The following is a 25,876-nucleotide window of genomic DNA, read 5'->3' as shown; positions in this document are numbered from 1 at the left end:
TATATATATATATATATATATATATATATATATAATGGATGGATGGACTGGAGAGGAGGGCTATATTAGAAAATGATTGACCCGAGGTAAGACTATTGTTACTGACAGGGCAATAATGCCTGAAGCTGGAGGTAACAATAGTCTTCCCGAGGGGCATTTCATTTTCCACAATGGCTGAGTCTGCAGTACATATTAAATATAAGAATCAGTCAAGAAAATAAGTAAGGCAAGGTTGGATAGTAAATATAACTTGATATAGTTTAAGTATAGCCGATACAGCACACGTAAATAAATAGACATATTTTGTTTAAATATAGCCGATACAGCATAAGTAAATACAGAAATAAATAACATGTTTTCGAAGTTCATATTGTATAGTTAGCAAAATTTTTCTTCATCTGGTTTGCCAACTGCTACATAATCTAGTTTATATCCCACCCGTCATTTGTTTTTGTCATTGAATTTGTTTGAATTTCAGAAAGTCAGAAAACCGTGACATTGACTTTCTAATCTCCATTTTAGTGTTTGGAGTGTCATTTGTAGTATATTTTGTAATTAATTTTCTGGTAACTCCGCCATTTCCTCTTGTGAGGAGTGCAGGGGAGAAAGGTGTTCCTTTGGAAACGGGTGGGATTGACAGTGCTGTGAACCAGTCACATGACAGACGGAGACTATTGCCCGGTGGTGTAAGGATGTTAGGGCAATAGTTCAATCGATTTTTCCCTCCTATGATGAGGTTCTAACCCATCACTGACGTATATAAAAAAATAAATAATCTGTTCAAAAACTTGTTTTGTTTCAGTGGACGCAAAACTTTTATTTTGAAGACATCTGTTATATACTCTCTCCAATGATAAAGTAATGTACTGTGTTTTCTGGCTTACTAAAAATACAGCTGTTTTTACATATTACTTTTAAATAAAGTTTCTGTTTTACTATGCTGTTGTACTTTAACAATCTCTGACAACAGGCATTTAATATATATATAAGTCTGTTTTTGTCTCCAGAATAAACATTAAATTTATCTTCAGAATCTTAATTTGGGATAACTGTTCTGCATACTACATAGTAGGCATGGTTTACCTTCCTTTCACAAAATAATGTTGAATTTTGGATTTCCTTTTTAGTAGTGTTACAACATCGGAACAAAAAAAAATACACAAAATACTTTTGCGATTCTTTATATTAAAGTAAACTCATTTAAAGGGCATAGCTATTACAAGTATGTTGTCATTATGGGATGCTTTATCCAATCCAGTGTAGGGTGCATTCACATCCCATTGCCTGTTTAAACATAAAGCAGGCAATTGTGTGTCTTGCCTCTGAAATGTTTGAGGTGAGTTACTGATTGGAACCAAGCCTGGGGGTGTATTGTGCTTTATCACAGCAAGTACAGCCAAGGGGAATAAAAAGTACAATAGAGGGTTTTTTAAAATTTTTCACTAGTCTCTTACAGTTAATGCAATATGCCCTGGTTAACTAGCTGCTGTGGTTAGCCCCCGTGTACAACTTATATTTATAAAAGCATCTTTCAACAACTGTGAACATCCTTAAAGCAATTAAAAACACTGCTGGCTCCAGGACTACCATTTACTATTTTCCACGTATGTAAGATTAAACATGGATTTATGGTGCACAATATGCTTTTGTTAAAAATATACCACGTTTTAGTATTGACAGACTTACTAACTTACTTATTTTACATAACGTTAAAATAAAAAATAAAACACTTGCCATCTGCATTTGCATAGTATAGGCCTTTGTGTTCACCGTGTTCTTGGAACCAACTCCCCAGTAATTGAAGCTGGCACCTTGGGATCCTTCAAGAAGCTGCTTGATGAGATTCTGGGATCAATAAGCTACAAACAACCAAACGAGCAAGATGGGCACGTGATTCTTGGTTTAAACTAACGTGGCGGTGACCTGTATAGTGAAGTATGCTCTTAGAAGAGGTAACATTACTGCTGATAATGTAAACATTAAAGATTTAACATACATGTTTTATACGTGTTAGTTTACTGAGTTTTGAGTGTGCATAGGACATTGCTTAGTGTAGTCTGTTGTTAACGCTGTCAGTTTTGAATATTTTACAAAAACACTTGTTGAGGTTTTTAAAGTTTTTTTTAAATAACATTTTACAAAAACACTTGTTGAGGTTATTTAAGTTTTGTATTTCATGTTAAAACAAAATTGAAAATAATGTACTGTGATTGTACATAGCCTACTGTGTTGTACAGAGTAGTACTACTGTAGCAGTAAACTTGTGATGAATAAAGGTGTTAACACCGTATCTTTATTCGTTACAAATTATAATTTCATAAATAATTCAACTGCCCAACAACATCTGCAACAAATTTGGTAAAGTAAAAACAGAAAGAACTGCTTTACACTGGGGAATATATTTTGAACTCTAAAAATAATTTTCAGTATGCGTTTATTAATTCCCGTCCACTCTATGGCTAACTGTTGAGGCAGATTGAATTGCAGTTTCTGGTTACAAAAGATGTAACCTAAAGTTGAGATGTGTGCATGCTTTATCAGTTCAAAGTATACGGCTCTTTAGTGCTTTCCTCACAAACACTAACTTCCTTGGATATTGTTGCTACGCGGTTCTAAACAATATAGCGCGCTCATTGTTTTCTGCATAGACTTTTTAAAAAACAAATTAAAAGTGTAGAAAACTCTTTCAAATCAGGGAATTAACAATCATTCGTGTATGATGGTACACCTGGTGTCTTGAAAACCAAAAAAGTTTCAAACCTACGATGTCGAGGCAAGTTTCTCGCTAAATTCACGCTCGGGTCTTATTATAATTTATTGGTGAAGTATATATAAACGATTTAAAATGTATTTTTAAACAAGAATATTAGTAGCTGATAATATTCATGAAAAATACGTGGACTAGACGCCGATTTAGTATTCTGCTGTACATTTTAACTGTTGTGCTTCGTTGTTCTCTGTAATATACAGTAATATAATAATAACAATGAACATGACAAAATGACATGTCTATACACAAATTGCGGTGTTTATTTTTTATTAGTAGCCTATTATTCGGACAGTTTCCTGTACAAACCGGCATGTATTGCCATTTAGGGACCAGCAATAAATCGACCAAAGAAACTTAAATTTTCTCTTTCTCAGAAAGTTTGTGAATGGCGGTTGCAGTCTGCAGCACAACACTAGACTCGCCATTGACTCGCCTGCTTGTTAGAACCTACAGCGGATGTGCAAGCGCATTGAGGAGCTATAAATCAGGTGACATCATCGTATGCTTTACCTAACAAAATATATTCACATGTACAAAAAACGCTGAAAACGACCAACGCCGGTGACTTATTTTACCTCTCGATTAACTTGGTCTTGTTCATTTGAAGGGTCTCCATCCTGTCTTATTTATCTAGGCTATTTTTGTACAACCTATTATACAGTTTTTTTTTTCTTTGTTTTTTAACATTAATGATGTATTCGGTTGCAGGTAATTGTGAAAGGACTTTATATTATATTATAATCTTTAAATTCTGACAACTGAAATACTTAATGCACCTGTGTTGAATGGAAGATAGTACTATAAATCAAAACATTTAATGTTGTTTTGCCATTAAAGGAGTGCTAACCAAGGTTTAAAAATCATTTTTTAACCTGTAATTATCACCTGAAATATTATTACTGCCCCCCCCCCCCCTTCTTCTGTTAAAGATCCTTTGATTATTGTTCTTCTTTACATCAGTTTGGAATATGCTGGTATTTCCAAGTCAATGTTAGATGAAAGGGTTTTGCTGCTTTGCTTCTTGGTATCAAATGACTTCATTTATTGTAGTTCACACCAGTAGTCTATCAGCAAATTTGCCTCCATGTGTTTATCTTTAGCGATGTATTTTAAATATTTGCATATCCTGGATAAAAAAGCAACTGATGACCCAAAAGATTCTTAGCTCACTAAAAATAAGATGCTCGATGGTCTTCTTAGTTGAAGTATGGTCCAAATGTTGAAGACCGTCTACCGAAACATTTGTTTGTGCATTAATACAATCAAATTATATATATATTTTTTCATTACTTGAGGTTATGTTGCTAAAATACTGCATAGGAATGTTTATGCTTAAATGTATTTATTTTCTTATTAATACATACAGTTAGCTTTGGATCATTATCTTGTTTTAAAATCGGGCCAACAATAGACAGACCAATAGGCCACAGTATTAGAATCTGTTTCTAGTTTTCTGAACCCTATATTCTAATTTGTACAGTATTGCCAGTTTCCTTAGAAGATAAGCAGGGGCACGTCAATACTACCTCCATGCTTGAATCAATGCCTCAGGCTTCATTTCTACAGTTTGATCTTTTCCCCCAATCATTTATGGTACATGCACATGTTTTGTATTAAATAATTTCACCTTTTGGTCTTGTTATCTTTCCTTAAAGGGGCAAAACCTTTTTTTTTTTACCTCTCGTTAATAGAACAAGTTTTTCTCTTTTGAATATTTTTCTTTTCCACTTTATTTTCTCCCAATTATCCAGATACTCTTATAACACTCTTATGTTTGATTAAAATACTTGGTTTCATCTCCCTGTGCTACAGGTAAGTTGATAAAACCCATTTGGTTTCCACTAGTGTAAAGACTCGGTGAATTTATAATGTTGTGGTATAAAAAAGTGACAAAATCAAACAAATGACTGACAGCAAAACAAAAACAGACTTTAGGGAATGTTGTTATGCTAATATGCAAAAATGTGTTTTAAAGCAGTGGTTTATTGTTTGCCATCAAATGGTGAAACACTGGCTGTTTATTACGTGGCAGAAAATCTATTTTTAGGAGATTGTTACAGGTCATTAAATGCAAAACAAATCCAATGAATGAAAAACAATAATTCCATTACAACAGCAGAAATTTTATATATGGGACTGACAATTCACACTTAATTATTAATAAAATATTTTTTTGTTCTATTTATACATATTGTATGTGATTTATTAAGTTTTAATTGTTTCTTTTAATTAATATTTAAAAGGTTGAGTCAATCTTACTACTGGGAATTCTTTTCTTTGGCAAGTATATGGATTTTTTGTGTTCCTAGACCCCAAAGAAATGGTGTGCATTTTACCAAACAAGGATTTTTACCCTGGATTGCATTAACCACTTTTAACCACCCGTAATCCTGTGTGATTCCCCTGTGCTTTATAGGTTGAGTCTATATCCAGTAGGCAAGCATTTAGCACAGAAGGATAAATGGTGTTGGGTAGTATACAGTAAATTGCATAATTAGCATCCATTTAAATTTAAAATAGCAAGATTAGATACACTAAATGTCACAAGAGAGCTTACAGTATAATTTCAGAGCATCCAGGGTACTATAATTATGCTGTCCCATGAGCCATTGTTTTGCATGAGTCTCACACAACTCTCTTCACCTGCTCAGGTCTCAAATATCGATCTGCTTACAGGTGACAGAGTGAACTTCTTGAAGAAAAAAATATTTAATTAAATAATTTCTAGAATATACATTTGAAATATAGATGTTCATGTACTTTCATGCTTATATTTTAGAGCAATATAATAACAGTGTTACCTAGTAAAATGCCAAAGCAGTGTTTTAATTTCAATTTTGGGTTTCTAGTTACACCCATTGGCACGTTCCCCAACCACTACTGTTATCTGGTGGCGCCTTTGCATCGTTCAGCTTAGACAAGCAGGCTGCCTGGACCGCGGCCCACTTGAACTGTAGTAGCTGATAAACATGATACCTGTGTTCAGGAATCCTAGCTTTTTACTACCTCAATTCCCAGGAGAGGTGAAAGGGAGCTGCGTTCAAACCCTGAGTCTTGCCTTATCATGTTTGCGCGCCATTGTTCTCCTGAATTACCATATGCCCATAAGCTACTGTACCGCATCCTCAGTAAGTCTTCCCCTTTGGTTTTTCAGTAAATTGAGGTCTCTTTACAGAGACGTGCTGACAGGGAAAACCAAACATTGTGAAAGCAACTTGGTTTGACATCTTTTAATTGCAGGCTGTAATAAAAGACTGACAGCAAATCTTAAACCAGCAAGGATGTTGACGTTGATTTGATTGACTAGGCAGGAAAAAATAAGTGTAATCAAAGTGTATACACTTTTATACTAAAAAAACATACAGTATAGTAATCTTTGTATCAAAACGCCTTCATGTTCAGGTTTTAAACAAGATTAGTTGTTTTTGTAATGCTGTTGTCTGTCTACCATAATCTAATCTAAATCAGTGAAGAAATGCAAGTTTAATTACCTACATGTGTTTAACACTGCACCCAGAAAAGACTACAAAACAGTGTTCATGATTACATTACTTTCATTTCATTTTATTGATTCATGTAACTGATGCAATAGATTTGACGTATAGGTTCCCCCTTAAATCCATAAAGTAGTACTTCCGGGGTTTTTTCCAAGCCCCACAAGGCACTGAACAAGGTAATACATTTTTATTAAATGCCCTGTTAACCTTGTTGGAAACACTTTTAGGCAGATTTTCAAAGATTAATTCCAAAGTAAAATGCAACCTTTCAAGTAAAAATGTGAAATATTCATCCTAACTTAATTCAGTTAAATATATGAAGTGTTTATCTCTAGTTTTGTTACTAAACAAGTGTTTTTTCTCCTTTAAAAAAACAAATGTGTAATTTACTAATTTGATAAAAAAAAGAAAAAGCCTTTGAAAATCAGTTCCCTTGTCTTAGTAATTTCTATTAGCGAAAGAAAGGTAGTTCTGAGCAGAAGTTTCTAAAACTAAAATCCTATGGTAGATTTTGCCTTTAATAATTTAAAAAATAAATAAATAAATGAATAAATTATCCCCTCAAATTATTTGGGAAAATTAAACACAAACTTTTCATTTTTTTATTTCTAATTTGGTGCTTGGTTTGATTACATGAGGTATCCTTTACCATGCTATGGTTTATATTCATTTTAGTGTAAGTGATTGACAGTGATTGAACAGTTCTTGCACAATGCTTGTTATTTTTTGTCACAAATGATGTATGTTGGTAATGCTGGAAATGTAAACAACTCCTTCCTGTATCACAATTCGATAAACCTTGAGTCTTATACTGAAAAGGGGGCCTCTGTCCCTGCTAGTCAAGGTAAAATCTATTTAGGATTTTGTCTTTATTTGTTCCTTTGTGTTCATTTTATAATAGTATTTTTTTTTTTTTGTAAATTGATTTTAACAAATGCTAATGACCAGATGTAATTAGAATGAACATCTGTGGTCATTAATGATCGCGATTGGAATCTGCAGTGGCATTTGGTTTTCATTTACTTTTAAGGCGGTTAGCTGCCACGTGATATGTTTAAAAAAAAAAGAGAGAGAAAAAGAACTGGGAGCCATGCAAGGATTGGATCCGTGTACTGTAATCATCCAGACCTCTAGCTGAGGAGGAGGCATTAATCACTTTAATGAACCATGCTTCTGATGTAGTGAAACGTACTGTAGCTATGTGTACGCTGTTTTTGAATTAAAGCTGCAAGATTAGCCAGTAGTTGGTGCAAGGTTATCTGGAGTCCCGGTTGAAGCCTCTTGCTGAAGAGCAACTGAAAGCACTCGGACAGTCAAACAGAGATAGCATCGCAGACTTGGGACAGGAAACCTATGAAATCTTATCCAGTAGCCAATCTGTCTAGTAAGGCAGGCCCACTTATTTTTATTTTGTATGTGTGCCGGCATCAGGATCTTGTACACAGTAGCGTTTCCTCAATGATGTGAAAGCTACTATGGGCTGCCACAGTGCAAGTACAGTAACAGAAATTAAATAAGCTTATTCAGTTAAGGGGTGGAAATCAGTGTAATCATACATTTTTCTGTTTTATAGCATTTTGCTTCATAGCATTTTTTTAAAAATTAATTTACATATAGCTTTTGTCAAAAATAATTGTTAAACTTGTTCATAAAAAAAATACTATAGGCTACTTTACAGTCTGTGCTTTCACAATCATGTATCTTGCAGATTATACTGTATATTCTAAAGGCTTATCTGTATCCATAAAGGAGACCCTTGCCAACGGCATTATAAAGTCCTCACAGTAAAGAGACACGCTATCACACTTTACATGATGGAAATAGATCATAACATTAGTCTTCAGGCTACATGCCTACAGACTTTAAAACAGTAGCAACATTATTAACCTCCAGTTACTGGCAGTTTTAGACTGATGAATTATACTTTAAAATGGGGTTGACCAAGATCTTGCAGGGAGATAATGGGTTTGAGGAAAACAAACAGTATTTGTGACCAAGAGCCAAAAAGCAACGGTATTAATACTCTCTGTTTTGTAATATGATGCATCCACCGTGCTAGACCTCTTGGAACAAAAGGATTTCTATTCAACTGATGTAAATGGTGGCGGATCCAAATGCTGCCATTGTTTTACACAGTTAAGATGTTAAGTTAAAGGAGAAAACATACAGTAAACTTCTTACACTAATGGTGTCATTTTAATTTACTAAATGTTATCCACTTTGTGAGCTTTTATTGTTGCATGGTAATTAAGCCCAAAGAAGTAAGTTAGAGGCTGAGCTTGGATCCCATCCAATATCCCCCTGACTCCCAGTCTTAAGTGCAAACCGCTAGGTAATACCACAGGATAGTACTGAGATGTTAGGCTTGGCTAGGTCAGAACATGGCTGTGGATAGTAATCGTCCTTTATGCAAAACCGGGTTACAGTATGCTGTACAATGTTAGCCTTTGTATGTGTTGAAGCCCATACCATAGCATAACGGTGTATCATTAAACTATTAGGATTGTTTTTTAGTTCAACTTTCTTTGTAAATCAGAACAAACAAAAACAATCTGGATATTATTATGTGATTCATTAATCGTGGAAATGTTTCTCTTTGTCTTTTGTGAAGTACAAAATGGATAAAAACAAACAAACAAAAAAAATGCATGGGAAAATGTATCCTATAGTGTAAAATCTATCTATATATAGAATTCTGTGTTTCTCATTCCAGGGGTTTGAAACTTTGAAAGCTTCAATATATTTTCCAGCTAAACCAAAGCTTAGTAACTAAATAGGAATGTTACTTCTGCCGCAGTTAGACATGCTGAAATTTGCCAGATGCCATGTGCTAATTAGGGCCAAGTATTCCCTGGATATTGAGTGTGTGAGAAACTATAAATGTGGCCATGCCCAATGTATTGGATTTGACTTGGTTTCATTATATACTAAACAGTGTTTGTTATTTGATTTGTAAGCCATAATGTTATTGCAGAAAAGGAATCTGTCATATTGGTGAGCCATAAATATGGATTTTAGATAATGCTGGTGTTAATTTGTCTTTGATGTTGTTTTTACATGTAGTCTGCTTTTCACTTTTCAGTTTGTAGGAGTATCTTGGTAACCTCACAATACTGTTGCTGAAATTAACTGTTTAGGCCTATGTGGTAGAAAGCTGCTCTCAGAACAGCTAACTTATATAATTACAATATAATAACCCTCATTTATAGGGCATTAAGATCTGTAAGACTGTACAGATAATGCTTTTCAAGAATAATTTCACTTAGATCTAATTTTCACAAATTTCACAAAAAGCACGGATCACATTTATTCTGAGATTACACTTACTCCGAATGACTCTATATGCATATTTGTTTGTCAACAATAGTCTCTTTTAAGCAGTCTGCTGTGTGCTCCATGGTGCCCCTTGCTGGGTGTGGTGCTGGTGGTGGTGGGGCTTTAGTTTTTCCTGGTTATCTAATCTAGAATCCGAGCGGTGCTGAACCATATGCCCTGCTTATGAAAAAAGTCTTTAAGGAATTCTCTTTCTAGTTTAAAATACTGTTTAATAAATTATACCTGTCTTACATGATGGTGAAACAGTTGATTTAAATGCATGGGCAGCAATATTTTGTATTGATGCAGTACTATTATCATGCAAAGAAATGAGCCCTTACACTGTATACAGACACCTCAGTTTTAATTAATACAGTGAATACTTTTTCCTATGACTTTTTCCGAAGTCAATAAACTACAGACCACTGCTAGGGATTTGAATCCTTTTATAAATGGAACTATGCTGAACCTGATTGGCTGAGACTGAGAATGCATTATAACGATACAACAAAAGAGATCCTTGGTTTTAATCTCAAATCAGCCATTGACACACAAGTCACTCAATTTCTGATGCCAGTTTTATGTCGCTAGGAACCAAATGTAGCAAACATGTGTCTCAGGTAAGGACGCCATGCTCCACACTTCTCTATCCCTTATGTGGTATCTGGTGAGAGCTGCTGTTCAATACAGTGCACTGTGTAAGAGGTATGGTTCTTCACTAATCAGCTTGTTCTAGTAAAGCTAATATGGTAATGAAATCACTTCTCTGTATATGCTTGGACCAGGGTACCAGGAGGGGAAGAACCAAATTTAATTTATATTTGAGCTGCTGAACATACTAATGTGCTTGCTACAGTAGATCGAAAAGACAGATGATAAAGAAATGAGATGGTTTAGAATACACCCTCCGCTAGTGCAAAGGAGGATAGCAGTCCCAGATCCAATTCACATTCTTTGCAGAAGCAGGAAACTACGGGTATGCAGTTTTCCAGTCTCTAATATACTGTGTAGCCAGCGTGGCTACAGAATAATGTAACATAGCACAGTGATTAAGTGTCCATGAGCTGTATGCGGCCATAATGAAAGGCCGACTGTTTCTGCGTTCTTCACAAAAAGTCTCTGTATTTTGATTTCTCTTCAATGTATAACCTCTTATATATCCACTGCCCTCCAGAAAATATAGGGGCAAAATGTGGTCTTACGGGGTCAGAATTTAAAAGCAACTTGCTAGATGTTTGCATTAAAGCGAAAAAGTAATAGGTTTTTGTGCTTTTGCACCAGTGCATATTAATCACAATATCAGTTTAATCCACCAGCAAACAGGTACCATAGATAAATTCTTACTGAAAAACAAAATTGGTCAAATGAAATATGAATGCAGTGTGCAGGACGTGGATTGAGACCTCAGTGACTTACCCCTTTCGTTGTACTGTAGGACCATGCATGGTTAGTAGCTATTGAGTAAACCTGGCTCTTGGCCAGTTTCCAGTACGAGCTCAAGGGAGGGTCATTATATGTCAGGACCTGGGTACCTTGGTTTGAATGCTGTTATTATTACTGCACTGTGCCCCCAGGCTGCCATCCTTCCTGAAAACTTCCTGAATGCTCATGAGATGCCAGCCGCAGGTTCATTCGGCTCCAGCACTGTGGAACAGCTGTGTGGCTGGTGGGCCCCTGAGCCTCCAACAAACAGCAAGGAAACAAGTTAGATGTAAAAAAAAGGACCAAGTCATTTATAAAAATACAATCCACAGCTTCAATTAATAACTACATTATCTACTACTGTATTTAACAATAAGCAAAAAAAAAGGTTATTGTAAGAAAAATGCTCTACACAAAGCGTGTGAACGCTGTCTTTAAGCGATAAACGATTACTCTCTTGTGTTACACTGATTTAGATATAGTTACCTCTACGTTAAGTTATTTGAGAAACAAATTCCTGCATGCTTTTAGACTTTTTGTACTAACCTGTAATCGTGTAACTCATTTGGGGATTTTACTACGAAATAAACACTAATAAAGGACAGCGCTAAGAAGATGGCTGAGAAAGAAAAATGTTTGTCAAAATGTAACTTTCCACCAGGAATTATATTACAGTCCTGTTTCTATTCCTGTGCTGACATGTTTTTTTTATGTATCATACACAACCAAATAGTATAGAATGATGTTATTCTTTGCAGGAGATGAGGGGGGTGTGATAGTGGTACAAGGTAAGTGGAAAGTGCAGATCTGCACAGGGGGACAGATACAGTATGAGTAAGGATTTGCCAACTGTGCAGTATCAAGTATCACAAGTGCTTGCAATAGATTTAACACATCTGTTTAGGACACATGTAATATTTGTATTCTATATCTATTATTAGCTTTTTCTTCCTGTCAAAAGAAACTTGTGCTGAAGTCCAGTAGAACACATTTGTATAAATTTTATATTTCTTCCTCCTCTGTATAGAGAGACCAGGAACAGATTGCAATTTTAAGTTTAGTCTCTTCTTTTTCAGTCCAAAACAACATTTAAAAAATAGTACCAGTCTTACATAGATTGTAAATCACAGAATGACAAGTCACATTTGGGTAATTTTGTTAACGGACCCAAGTCTCAGACCGAGACTGAATAGATGTCTTAATCATGTTACTGTGTCTTGTAACAAGAAAAACAGCCAGGATATCTGGACTGGAGAGGGACTTTGCAAAGCTTGTAGAGTGAAAAAGCAGACCCCACTCACCCCACACTTGTTTCCTGTACATCTAAGGGGGTAGGCTTCTCAGCTATGCAAATCGATCTAAAAATTGAGTCTGCCCTTTGACTGTCCCTGTAATTACACGGCTGTCTCTGTATTTTACTTGGCTGCCAGAGCTGTTAACCCCTGGAAGCATGAGGCAGTGGTAGCGTGACCAGCACGGGACTTGACTATCTCAATGCTCTCTTGTTCAGTTATCAGCCACCCCCCCCCCCCCCCCCCAATCTCAAAGAGTTAGATATGACCCCCGGCTGTGATAAAGGGGGAGGGGGGGAGGGGAGGGGGTCAGTGAATACCTGCAATTAGAAAGTTTCAGATCAAAATAATAAAGTTCAGTGGCAGGGGAAATGCTGAGCACCGTTGTATGGGCTAGTGGTGCACTTTTCTCTCTTTGATGTAATCAGCATCTGTCAGCAGAATGAATTTGCTTTTGTTTAGTTTCAAGGGCCGCTGTCCTTCTATTCGGCCCAGTCAGTTTATACCTTTGCCCCCAGGCCCCCCACTCCTTTCTTCAACAACTGCACAGGTCCTTGTTTATGAAACCAGAGCTTTTTTTCCTGCACAAATCAAGCACCACTACTTCCAAGCACAATCTTTAATGTTCTGTTTGCTGATGGTATCTCAACATAAAGCAGATGCATCTACATACCGCTTTAGAGCTTTGAATGCTACTCTGTTTGAAACAATATACATTAAAGTAGCAATTCCACTGTACACAATTTATTCTTTATTATTTACAAGTTGTCTTTGCCCCCTCCCCCAAAGCTGTAAGTTGAAGTCTGACTTTCTGTACTTTTTGCTACCTTTTTATTTATTTTCTATACAGAAGCAGTGGTTACCATGTTGTCAAGTTCAGTGCCCAGTTATGTGGAAGGGTTTTGTGGAATTGGAAGTTCTTATCTGCCTCTTGTGATTGATGATGTTGATGTATGCAATGTGCTGTGAAGATGCAGCTTTGTAGCAGCAGCAGAAATATTCTAATATTGACTTTCTGTGGAAGGGAAACATGTGGGCAGCTTCTAGATTGGTTTCCCACATTGTTCTTTAAACCTGTTCTCCCTAGGGTTGGACTTCCCTGTTTAACCCCAATTTTAAAGGATGTGAAGGAATTGCTGGTAGGTATTGTACTCAGAGATTAAAGGCTAATTATTTTCCACATGAAACAGATCTGTATTTAAATGTGAGTTACATAATTTTCTTTGATAACCTTAGATTGGAAACAGTTTTTTTTTCTTTATTTGTACAGTGAAACCCTTTATTTTCAGTACAACTTTGTATGTGTTACTAAAACAAACCCATTCTTTCTTAAAACAGAATGTATCACGTTTTCCTTTTTTATTCACATTGTTGTGTTTGGACATCTAATAAACCTAGTGATTTGTTTTCAAAGTAAAACACCATTTGAGATCTTTCTTTATAAAGGTAAAACTCTAACTAGGTGAAACAATGTTTTGTTTGTTTTTTAAACCGAATGTCTGATTAAGTTCAAGTTAAATCTTTGTGTATAGATTCAAATTATATGGTTTTATGCTTGATACAGTATTGAACAGAACTTCAGCTAATTTTTAAATTCTATTTAAACAACCCATGTGGCCAAATCTAAGCAAACGGCCTGTATTCTGTACAGGAAGAGCATATGCTTTTTTGCACATGTATGGAAAATCAACAGCAAAGAAATAAGCTACAATGTAGACTTGCCGCTACTGTATGTCTCAATATGAATGTTTGAGTTTATGTCTGCAGGCATGTCTAAGTGAGTAACAAGCTACTACAGGGTTTTCAATCAAAGCCACAGTGCTTGCAGGATATCCTGCCTCTGTTCAAAAAGTCTGATTGAAGTTCAGTTATGTAATCAGATGTGAGTGTCTGGAGTAGCAATCTCAGTATCAAAGGGTTAAACAAAGATCAATGGCGATCATGAAACCCTGCAGTGTATACAGGTTGTTGAACTTTGTTGCTCCACTTTTTCATCCCTTTAAAGCTACTGTGATATGTTACCAGGTATCATTCAGGACTGGATTAACCTTGGGAGATCAAACAGGCACTAAGATCACAGGGTGCTCCTTTCAGTTTAGTGCTGGTTCTTGGGATGCATGCTGATTATGGTCACTGTGAGTTAGTCTGTGAGTATGGTCGAGGTGCCATTCCTCGGCATACTTTATCTTATGTTTTTGCAGTTTTGCTATTGAAAACCAAGCAGAAATGTAAAAGACAATGCTGGCAGTCATCATTATAGAACCATCTATATATAAATGTCTATTTTAATTTGTATTCCAGGTTGCACAGCAGCAGCGGTCAGGCCTGTTGCATACGTACACGCAGGCAAATTTACATTCAGCAACATCGGTCTTTCTTCTGGAACAAACAAAGAAGCACCACTCACAGCGTGGTGAAGCCAGCTACTGTTGGGCCAGCCTATCCTAATCCTGAGGTACTTTAAGCTAAATTTAACCTTTCTTATTGAAGAACCTCTGACATTCACAGTTTCTTAAGAAACATAATAACTATTCAATCGCTACCTCATAAATCTTATAGATACATAACACACTAAAACAAATTGTAGTAAACCACCCCAGACAAACCTAGGGGGCATTGTTTAACATGTCTGATTACTTTGTACTTCCCCTGTAATGAGGCAGTAATAAACATTTTACTGGATTAAAAATGAAAATGGTGTTTTCATACTAGTTCTGTATTGATACAAGATGCGACAGGGACACAAGCTAAATCTAGGTTAACTAGGTTAAGGCTTGACTAGACGGCAGTTTGACTGTGGATTACACATGAATTACTGTATAAGGGAGGGTTTTTTTACTAATTCACGGTTTTCAGCATTTCAGTTTTTCTATGTGTAATTCAGGTAATGGAATAAAGAGGGAGCACTATACTATACAAAAAAAAAGCAATATATTTAAGGCCTGGGGACATTTTCATTCAGGTCTGCTGCAACAACAATTTATATATATATATATATATATATATATATATATATATATACTGTATGTGTATATGTGTGTATATATATATATATATATATATATATATATATATATATATATACTGTGTGTGTATATATGTATGTATGTATGTGTGTGTATATATGTATGTATGTATGTGTGTGTATATATATATATATATATATATATGTATATATATATATATATATATTAGCTCAAAGGGTGTAATAAAACACAATTTTGCCTAAACACAAAATGCTGGCTTGATCTTGTAATTTTATTTATGTTTTGTTATGCTTGTATTCCCGGTCTCCATTGTAAAGTCATGTTTACTGATTAAACACCCCATAAATATTGTTTTATGTAGCAGAACCGAAGTAGTTATATAAAGCTGTCACTGAATTACACATTTTTTGGAAGACTAACAATATGTGTAAGTGGTTATCAGCGAGAAAAGTTCAGTTAAAGAGGGCACTGTGAGAAATGTTCCAGCAGCCTCAGGGTTGCCTGATGACTCAGGAAGGGTCGACCTCGGAACACAGAGGGCAAGCTGCCATGAAGCAGGAGCCACCATTGCAGAAAATGACCCCATTGTCACGCTCGGCTCTTTCTCATCTTCATGTTCAATCTTTTTTTCTTCAAGCACATAATGAAGCCAGACTATGTGACGACAGGCATTGTACCAGACTGGGGAGACTACATAGAAATTAAAGATGAAGATCAGATTCAAGAGCTTCGGCAGGCATGTCAGTTGGCTCGCCGTATCCTGCTTCTGGCTGGGAAGAGCTTAAAGGTGCTTTTCAATGAACACAAGAGTTTAATTAGTTCAGGCTCAAAGTTATATACAAATACACAGCCAAATTATATATATATATATTGGTAGGGTTCAAACTATATTTAGCATTATTATTATTTTCCCCCTCCAGGTTGGCATGACAACTGAAGAAATAGACTTTATTGTTCATGAAGAAACAATCAGACAGAATGCCTATCCCTCTCCTCTGGGTTATGGAGGCTTTCCAAAATCTGTCTGTACCTCTGTGAACAATGTGGTATGTCACGGTATACCTGACAGGTATTCACTTCTCTTTAATACAAGCAATCCATGCTTGGCTGGGAAGCCCCCTGATCATGATATCATTGACATTGTAGACTCAAAAGCATTATTCATGACAGGCAAGGTAGTTATGAGAAAGTGTGTGGTTGTATCAGAATATAATACATTTAAAGCATGATCTGTAAACAAAATCACTACATCATTGCTGGGGCACTCTACTATTGCCATATCAATTTTATTATTGTTTTCAAAGAGATCTAACCTTGTTTTCCTTTTTATATTCTGAGAAAAAGCTTATTTTTATGTGACTTAATTGAGTTTATCTGTAGATCATAGCTAAGAAACTGCATGCTTTTATTGGGCTGCCAAAGGGACACAACCATGCCAAAGAAAATGGGAGTCTCAGCAAAGTTTATACTTTATGCACCACTGCCACCCCTAATCTTTGATTTAATTACAGTGGCTCTCTTGAGTGGTCTGATCAGATAAGATACAGTTACCCCATTGGTCAATTTATAAAAATGATCTCTAATTGCTTTTTAATTTTAAGTCGCTGGCTGTGTTTATTGTTCCATTCATTTTCTTAGGAACTCCCTCTCATTATTTTTTTATTTTTTAATTATTTATTTTAGTCGCCCTCTCCAAGATGGAGATATCATCAACATCGATGTCACTGTGAGTATTCTGCACATAATAAGTCTTTGATCAGAAGTTGGACTGCCAGTAGCGACAGGAAAAACAGTAGATTGGAAATGTGGAATGCGCAGATGGGGTGTGCTGTTTACTGGAGAGCCAAGGGCCAAGCAGCTGGTTACATTTTTTTTTCTTCTTTCTTGCTTCTAATTCTGTGTTCATTCCAGCTGACCCCATGTCTGCCTTGAATTTTGGTCTGGAATCACATGCACTGAGATCAATGTGGTCTTGAGTGAAATGTCAGCCCTATCCCTGCTATGTGTCATGCTTTGGAGAAGGTGTAATTGTTATTGATCCACTGTGTAGTTAATGCAGAGCACCACAGTGCTGGGCAGCAGCTGTAGATAGATATGTATGAGATGAGCTAACATGAAAAAACCCGGCATTTTTCCTTCACTCTGCAGAGATTGATCTTCCTCTTCCTGCTGGTTCTGAGTGGGGTCTGTCATTATCTTACTCTGTCATTAGAGCCTTGGCCTGTATGTGTCACTCTATTTAGACAGCAACAATTTTCCCTAGTAGTGTTCCCTACATTTATTAAAAATCTGTGATGGCTATGCTGTTCTTAACCCTTTGCTAGTGTCAGGCGGTTCTTGTTTTACAAAGGCATAAAGTCTGAAGGAAGGACATTCAATAGAGATCAGTCGAGTGTAATGGAAATGTATTAGCATTGAGAGTTTTTTTTTTTTTTTTTTTGACGGTATCCTTGATCACTGAGCAGCTCAGGTATCTCTGCTGAGTCCCTTGTCCACATGACAAAACCATTTACACAGTTTGGTACAATGCATTTAGTGCTCAAAAGAGACACTGGATTGAGTATTTAAGAAGAATGAACTGTCCACTCATCTGCCAAGGGTGGTCCTTGCAGGTCACAGATGAGGTGATAGCTTGAGGGGAAGCCCACTCATGAGCCTTACAGGGCATCACTTTAGAAGGTGGTCGATTTGTGTTCTCTTACATGAACTGAAGTAAAATCTGAAATGGCGCTTATAAATAATATAATCTTCCAATCCTACATTTAATCACGTTTATAAATATGGACAACATTTTTGTCGTTATATTTTATTTTACTTAAAATCTAAATTTTTAGGTGCTTTAAAACCTTAGCAATGGTTCATTCCAGAAACAATAGTGCTGATGATAAATACATCTAATCGTGCTGCAGGCTCATGTCATTAATATGCACAGTGCAGCTTGATTCTAGAATCTGTTGTAAATATCAACATTAATTGCATAATCAATTTATATTTGATGCAGTGGCTTAACAGAGCATGTTTGACCTTTTATTGCCAGTTTTTCTTGTCTGCTTGATGCTTGTCAATTGTGGACATCTGGATCTGTTTACTGTTCTAGCAAATTAATATCAACCACAATCCTAGTCTGAAAAAAATGCCTTGTCTAGTAGACAAACATTTAGTTTTTTGCCTTTATTGGTATTTTCCTATACATTTCACTTGTGCCAACTAAATGTAATGGCAGTGAACGCTTAAGATAATGTAGTGCATTGCATGTTAAGAATACAGTATCTCCTACATATTAATGTGTAGGGTTATAAGGGAATTAAGCTCACTGAAACTATCAAATGTTTGAATTAATGTTTGAAACTCTTGTATTTACATGAATGTAATCTTTAAAAATCAGCATGTAAACAGGTGCATAATTGCCGGTGTAATTGTTCTTAATGACCTGAAACACCATTGCCTGAGGGTGATGGTGGGTTAAGAAAAACAGGGTTATGAATATAAAGTAGCTTTTTAATTTCCACTAATGCAGTGTAAAGATCAGAGGGGATTATATACTTTAACATCATCAAAACCCATTTGGGACGGAACATTGACTTCATAGGAGTTACACTGCCAGTTATGCCCTTGCAGGATAGATAAAAATGATATTTTAGTTATTGTTTCTCCTCTCATTATAACATATTACCATTTTGTTCTTTGTCATACTAATGCTGAAGAACAAAAGTCAAAGAATATTTTTTCAAGCATTTTTTTTTCCTGTGGGAATTGGTTAAATAAGGTTGAAATTAAATTTCAGCTTTTCATGCCACTTGCAATCTTTGTCGTTTTTGTGTAAATCAGACTGGATACACAGACTGTAAAGGGCAAATTTCCCAAGTCCTTTTTGCCACTATAACCTTTATAGACAAGGTAAGATCCTAGGCCATTTAGACGTTGGCATTTGTAGAATGGCATTGGTTGAGATTTTAGATGTAATACTTCTTCTGTATACTATAGATTATGATTAGTAGATTAGTAAGTACTTTTTTGGAGAAAGAGGGTTATTTCTTGAATAAAACCACTGATCTGTGTGTGTTTTTTTAAACTGAATAAAATAATTACTGTTCATTCTTACAAACAGTCTTAATAGAATTGTTTGGATGAAATATATCTAAGAATATAAAGATATTCAAATTTGTAGGTCATGCTTACGATTGTATTTACAAAAACCAAGATGAAGAAATTTAAATGGATTGAGTTTTATTTGTGGTTATTCTTTTATGGGGGTCAAAATTAGACAACTTTACATTTTCTTCCCCTTGGCATGTTATCAAAACTTAGTGGCCATGATTATAGTTACTCATGGGCATGGCTTAACTTACATCAGCAATGCATTACTCTATATTTTTTTTCTTTCAGTATCAAAAATGTACTCGCTCTGGGATCAAATTTCAATTGTGGCTCTGCTATCCTATTAGTGGCTTTTAGAAAGTATCAAAGGAGAACCACAAAGATGCCTGTGTGCAGTTATTGAACGCAAACATTGCATCAAAGGCCAAACAAACATCAGTTGTCTTTATCACAATCACTGCTTGTTTTATTATTTAGCACTTTTTATAATCCACTGAGGCTAAAGGTGCCCTGATTAAAAAGTAATCCTAGTCTCATGTAAAAAAAAAAAAAAACACAGCTCATTGTATTTATGAGACATTCTCATTGTATATGTCTTGGTGGCACTTTATTTGACATTATGTTTTACGTAATTTTTATACGTTTTACATGTTTTACATGATGACCCTACTGAAAGAATATGAAATTGTGATTTATCTCATGAGGTCAAAAGCCACCCAGGAGTTCCTCTTCATTTCTGTGTGTTTTAAATGGACTGTGCAACTGTTCTAAAATTCTAGGTTTATTTGAATGGTTACCATGGTGACACCTCTGAAACATTCTTGGTTGGCAATGTGGATGAAGGTGGTCGGAACTTTGCCAGCAGATGCCGGAACGAAGCGATCACAGCCTGTGAGCTGGGAGCTCTGCTCTCTGTTATTGGGAATACAGTCAGGCAAGTGGGCTGACAGGCACTAAAGGGACTGTAAATGGGACAGAAGTTATTGGTGGTTAAGGAGAAAGCTGATGACAAGTTTTGTGACAGAGAGTCATCATTTTAGCCTGATATGAGTATTTGAACCGCCAGGCTATAATGTCACTCCCTTGCACAGAAAATATTTCTAAAAGATTGCTAGACTAAGGGTCAGCAAACATGCAGAAATAGCATGATATGTCTAAATAAATATCACTATCACAGGCAGTGTTTGTTATTTGCTGTTTAAAGCATTCATGATTCAATTTAGATAACAGAAACACCATATTCAATTAGGGCGCTGTAATAAGTAGATTATTACCCAGATAAGACATTTAGTGTCATATTAACAGATAACAAAACTGTTTTCAACAGTAGCAATTTGACCCTTATAAAAGAAGTACAATACATGTACATACAATAAATGTAGTTATCATACAGGACTAAGGCACTCATTGAGTATATATTTTTTCCCTGACTTGATAGTTTGGTTTCCTCAGAGCACAGATATTTTTTTCTAAATGATTTTGATTAATTATATATATATATATATATATATATATATATATATATATATATATATATATATATATATATATATTCTTAGACATAGATTAGTAGTGCAATTAGTTTTTAATTTAAGAAATGATTTTTTACCAGAAAACACAGACGCACAATACTGTAAATGCAGACTTCCAAGGTATTCAATCGAAACAGAATGTTAATAACCCTTTATGACCATGTGCAGGGTGCAATTATTGAAGCATATTGGATTTTTTTTTTTCCTTCAGTGATTCAAATTACAGGCTAACTGCTCCTAGAGAAGGGAATCTTGTCTTTCTGTTCTTTTATAGGAAGTGTTGAATCCGACCCCTACTGTGAAACAAAAAAGTAATGCATATCTCACTGTCTTCACTGTTCATGAATATAATAGCATTGAAATTTGAATGCCGTTTTAGTTTTGCAAATGGAGAGAGTTGATAGACAAAGGCCCCTCATATTTTCGCTCAGGGTTTAATGCATTTGCTGGTGGTGCTCTTGTATTCCATCTAACAAAATGTGTTCTCCACTAAAGAAAGGGGGAAAGCACTACATTCTTATTCAAGCATTCTATCAAGCTCTGCATTCATGACTGTGTCTAAAGGGCATGTCAGCCTTTTGATTCTCTCTGAGAGGTAATTATCCTTTTCCTGTCACGGAACAACAAATGATAGCTAACTACGGAGGCACATTTGCAGGAGTTGCATTTAGCAATACAAGAAGAAAAAAAAAATGTTTCATTTCACAACACAGCTGCATATCAGCTTTTATCACATTTTCCCCTCTCTGTGTGTGTGTCTCTCTCTCTCTCTCTCTCTCTCTCTCTTTCTCTCTCTCTCTCTCTCTCTCTCTCTCTATATATATATATATATATAGTTTTTCAGACTCATCTCTTTTTTTTTTGTTTAACTCCACTCTCTTTGTTGTTGAAGTAATTTTCCTTTCTAGGTCTTTTTTTTTTTTCTTTCAGCAAGGGCCATGAATGGGGTAAATTATCACAATTACACATATAATTGAGCCTTCTTTGTAGCAAGTGCAACTCCAGTAGCCTTTCTCCATCATGAAAATGGTTTCATTATAGGGTTTTTCATATTCCCTGACACTATCCGCTACAGAGAGCCTGGCGCGTGGATGAGATGCAGATGGAACAGTGAGGATCAGTAAGGTCACAGTAGGAATAATTAGCTCTGCTATGGAAAGAGCATCTAGGCCTTTTTTCCCCGCAACATGAATGTACTGTCCGTGGCTTTTAGTCACAAAGAACTTGCTAACAAATGGAGCTTCCGCCTACTACTAAAAAAAAAAAAAAAAAAAAAAAAAAAAAATTTGTATCAACATTACAATTTTCCATCAAGACTAATAACACAGTGGCCTGTGTGCATCAAGGGGGAAACACACAAAAGAAAGAAAAAAATCGCATTGAGGTGCTGGCTGGGCGCTGACCACCCTTTCCCTTTTGTTTGCAACTTAACTTACAAAAAAACTAAAAGACACACCCGGCTGCAGCAGAACTCCCGTTAGTACCCCTGCTACAGAGAATCATTTAATTGGATGATCTGCATGTTTACTTTTCAAGGGGGAATGCATTTTATTGCATGTTTTGTACCGTTTATTCAGTCTTTGTTAAAAGACACAGGACTACATTAAACTCCTGGTTTAGATTGCTTTGCCCATCGTGATTCATTTTCTAGCAGTGGGCGTTGACAAAATTTAAAACTTGGTTTGACCTTTTGCACATTTATTAATGAATTCATTTATTTGTTTACCTTTATGTTTACCGTTCATGTAACTCTTGGTTTACCGTTCATGTAACTCTTGGTTTACCGTTCATGTCACTCTTGGTTTTTGGAACTGTATAATGCAAAGCCACAGTTGTTTTGTTTTATATAAATTTAGACAGCAGTGTGGAGTAGTGGTTAGGGCTCTGGACTCTTGACTGGAGGGTCGTGGGTTCAATCCCAGGTGGGGGACACTGCTGCTGTACCCTTGAGCAAGGTACTTAGATTGCGCCAGTATTTTGTGCTCCTGGCTTTTTAAACAATTATTTGTATTCTTAGAATAAAAATCCTTAAATGATGTAACCTGTTAATCCCTCAAACAAATACAAGTCCACCTTTTAAAAAAAGTTTGCAATATCTGCATTAAACAATCTGTTAAAACAATAAATAGTTGAATTGAAAGCACTGAATACACAATATTTTAAAACTCAAAAGGCTGGTTTCACAGACATCGATAAGGTAGTCCAAGATCAGTGCTAATCAGAGTCTGTGAAATGTTACCATAGTTGTTACCATGTGATCACAATATTGACGCAAGGTTAAACATGCCCATACTGCACATACACTAGACACTCTAAATCTCTACTGCACTTTCTGCTTCTCTAGACATTCTAAATCTCTACTGCACTTTCTGCTTCTCTAGACACTCTAAATCTCTACTGCACTTTCTGCTTCTCTAGACATTCTAAATCTCTACTGCACTTTCTGCTTCTCTAGACATTCTAAATCTCTACTGCACTTTCTGCTTCTCTAGACATTCTAAATCTCTACTGCACTTTCTGCTTCTCTAGACATTCTAAATCTCTACTGCACTTTCTGCTTCTCTAGACATTCTAAATCTCTACTGCACTTTCTGCTTCTCTAGACATTCTAAATCTCTACTGCACTTTCTGCTTCTCTAGACACTCTAAATCTCTACTGCACTTTCTGCTTCTCTAGACATTCTAAATCTCTACTGCGCTTTCTGCTTCTCTAGACATTCTAAATCTCTACTGCACTTTCTGCTTCTCTAGACACTCTAAATCTCTACTGCACTTTCTGCTTCTCTAGACATTCTAAATCTCTACTGCGCTTTCTGCTTTGATCGTTATGTAAGAGACCTTACAAACCCATTGGTTCATTATGGCATTCAGATACAGAGGCTTTTGATTAGGTTGCTGATATGTGTGTGTGTGTGTGTGTGTGTGTGTGTGTGTGTGTGTGTGTGTGTGTGTGTGTGTGTGTGTGTTACTTTTTATTTATTTATTTTTTCACTGCAGCCAGATAGCATTGGCCAATGGACTGCAAATTTGCCCATACTTTATTGGTCATGGGATTGGATCCTACTTTCATGGTCATCCTGAAATATGGCATCACGGTAAGGTGAACCTAAATATGAACAAGATACATGATAGCCATAAAGTTTTCTTATCATATCCTCAACAAGAAAAAAAAAAAAAAAAAAAATGTTAAAACAATGCCCATTCTTTTTTAAATGTAGGTCATAGACCGTGACTTTAAATTTACTGGCCACTACCATAAGATACATATTCTAGGTAATCCAATCTGTTCTGTTAGTGTTTGTTTCACCAGCTGTCCAACTCATTAGACTGCAACATGTACTGTTATTTCACAATTTCTTTTAAATGTCTATTTCTGAATTTTTATAATTACTTCTGATTGTCCTTCTTTCTTGCATGTACAGTACAATGGGTCGACCCATATGATAAGTTGTTGCTTTACCAATTTTTTAGAGGTTTTACTTAAAGATGAAAAGCCATGTTAAATATAATTTGTGCTCTTTCATTTTTGAAGAATCTTTAAACAAAATATTTACGGTAACAGAGATAACAGAAATACAATCTATAGTACTAAAACAGTGGAACCCCCCCCCCCCCCCAAAAAAAAAACACTGTTTGATATGATGTTCTCCCATGAGTAGACCTGCTTCTTCTGATTACTCTGAATTTACCAACATCCCCCCCTACCCCCCCTGCAGAAAGGAAAAAAAAAAGTGACCAATCTGGGGGGGAGGGGGGCGACTCTGCATCCTTTCTTCTGCTGACCAAAGGCACTGCAACATCTTGTTTTGTCCCCACATTGTATCTGGATTTTTTTATTTTTACCAGGTACCAGAACTCATTTCCCATAGACGTTCCAGGTCAAAATCAAACCCAGTGCCCAGTCTAATAAAACATGGTTGAAAAATTGCTACTCGGTTTTCCCTTTAAGTGTCTCTTGAGTTAAATGTACAAAGCAAGTTAACGCCCATAAGTCAGTACCTTAAGGGAACATTTATCCTAAAGTATTATATTTAAACTTAAAACTAAAGTGTTTTATACAACTGGCCACATGTCCCATAGATGAAAAGCAAGTGCTCTGAGCGTTTCAACTGCACATTCCCGCTCCTTAGTGGAAAACACTAGGGATGCTGTATCATTCCTTAAATGGCAAGCAGGCATTTGATTATGAGGGTTGTGGGAAGTCAATGAGAAGAACAGTTCTTCAAAAACTAAATCACTGTGATGACTAGTACCCTTGTTGTCAGCCAGTCATGAACAGGTATTACTTGGACTACAAACTACTCTGCTGAAAAGTGAAGGACTTTGGTCGCCAGTGCTCTTAGTTAGACCTGCATTAACAAATGACAAGTCATGACACAACCATCATCTTATGATTTAGTGAATAATTGTGAAGAAGCATATGCACTGTGTATGACATGTATTTGGAATCCTTTAATGAGTTAAAAAAAAACAACTAGTATTTCTGTTATTATGTTCTCTGTTTGAAACTCTGGTCAGCCACTTAAAGGAATGTTGCGATCTAATACTTTCACATTTGTCAACTTGGTATGTATATAAAGAATTCACTCATGTAAAATTAAAATGTTATTTTGCCCAACCCCCCCCCCCCCCCCCATAGCCAATAACCATGACATTTTGATGGAAGAGGGCATGGCTTTCACAATCAGTTAGTCATTTTGTTGCTGTCACTTTTCCATTTTAATGCCTCAGATATGTATGTTTCTTAAATAATTGCTCCAAATGTACTTGTATTTACTACTGACTGCAATAAAATGTACAAAAAAACCCATCCCTGAATAACAAGCGTGAGCCGACGCTGTGGATTATAATTGTATCTCGTCATTCAGATAATTGTATCTCGTCATTCAGAAGAGATGTTAAATAGAGGTCCTGTCTACTCTGTAGATATTAAAGAGCCCATTGATGACTTTTCCTAGAAGAC

The 25,876-nt window shown here is 35.9% G+C and overlaps 1 protein-coding gene across 1 annotated transcript; it reads left to right on the top strand.

Annotated features, from left to right (window-relative positions):
- The first annotated feature begins 16,207 nt into the window (after positions 1 to 16,207).
- LOC117426695 (methionine aminopeptidase 1D, mitochondrial-like) lies at positions 16,208 to 25,605 on the top strand. Its single transcript, XM_034924977.2, has 5 exons — positions 16,208 to 16,352; positions 16,967 to 17,009; positions 20,161 to 20,315; positions 23,911 to 24,008; positions 25,553 to 25,605. Exons 1-5 carry the CDS (start codon positions 16,210 to 16,212, stop codon positions 25,603 to 25,605), a joined length of 492 nt encoding a protein of 163 aa, XP_034780868.2. The 5' UTR covers positions 16,208 to 16,209.
- The last annotated feature ends 271 nt before the right edge of the window (positions 25,606 to 25,876 follow it).

The sequence above is a fragment of the Acipenser ruthenus genome, chromosome 11 (genome assembly GCF_902713425.1).
Source record: "Acipenser ruthenus chromosome 11, fAciRut3.2 maternal haplotype, whole genome shotgun sequence".
Lineage (NCBI taxonomy): Eukaryota > Metazoa > Chordata > Actinopteri > Acipenseriformes > Acipenseridae > Acipenser > Acipenser ruthenus.
The sequence above is the reverse complement of the archived record's forward strand: the minus strand, read 5'-3'. Positions and strand labels throughout refer to the sequence as shown.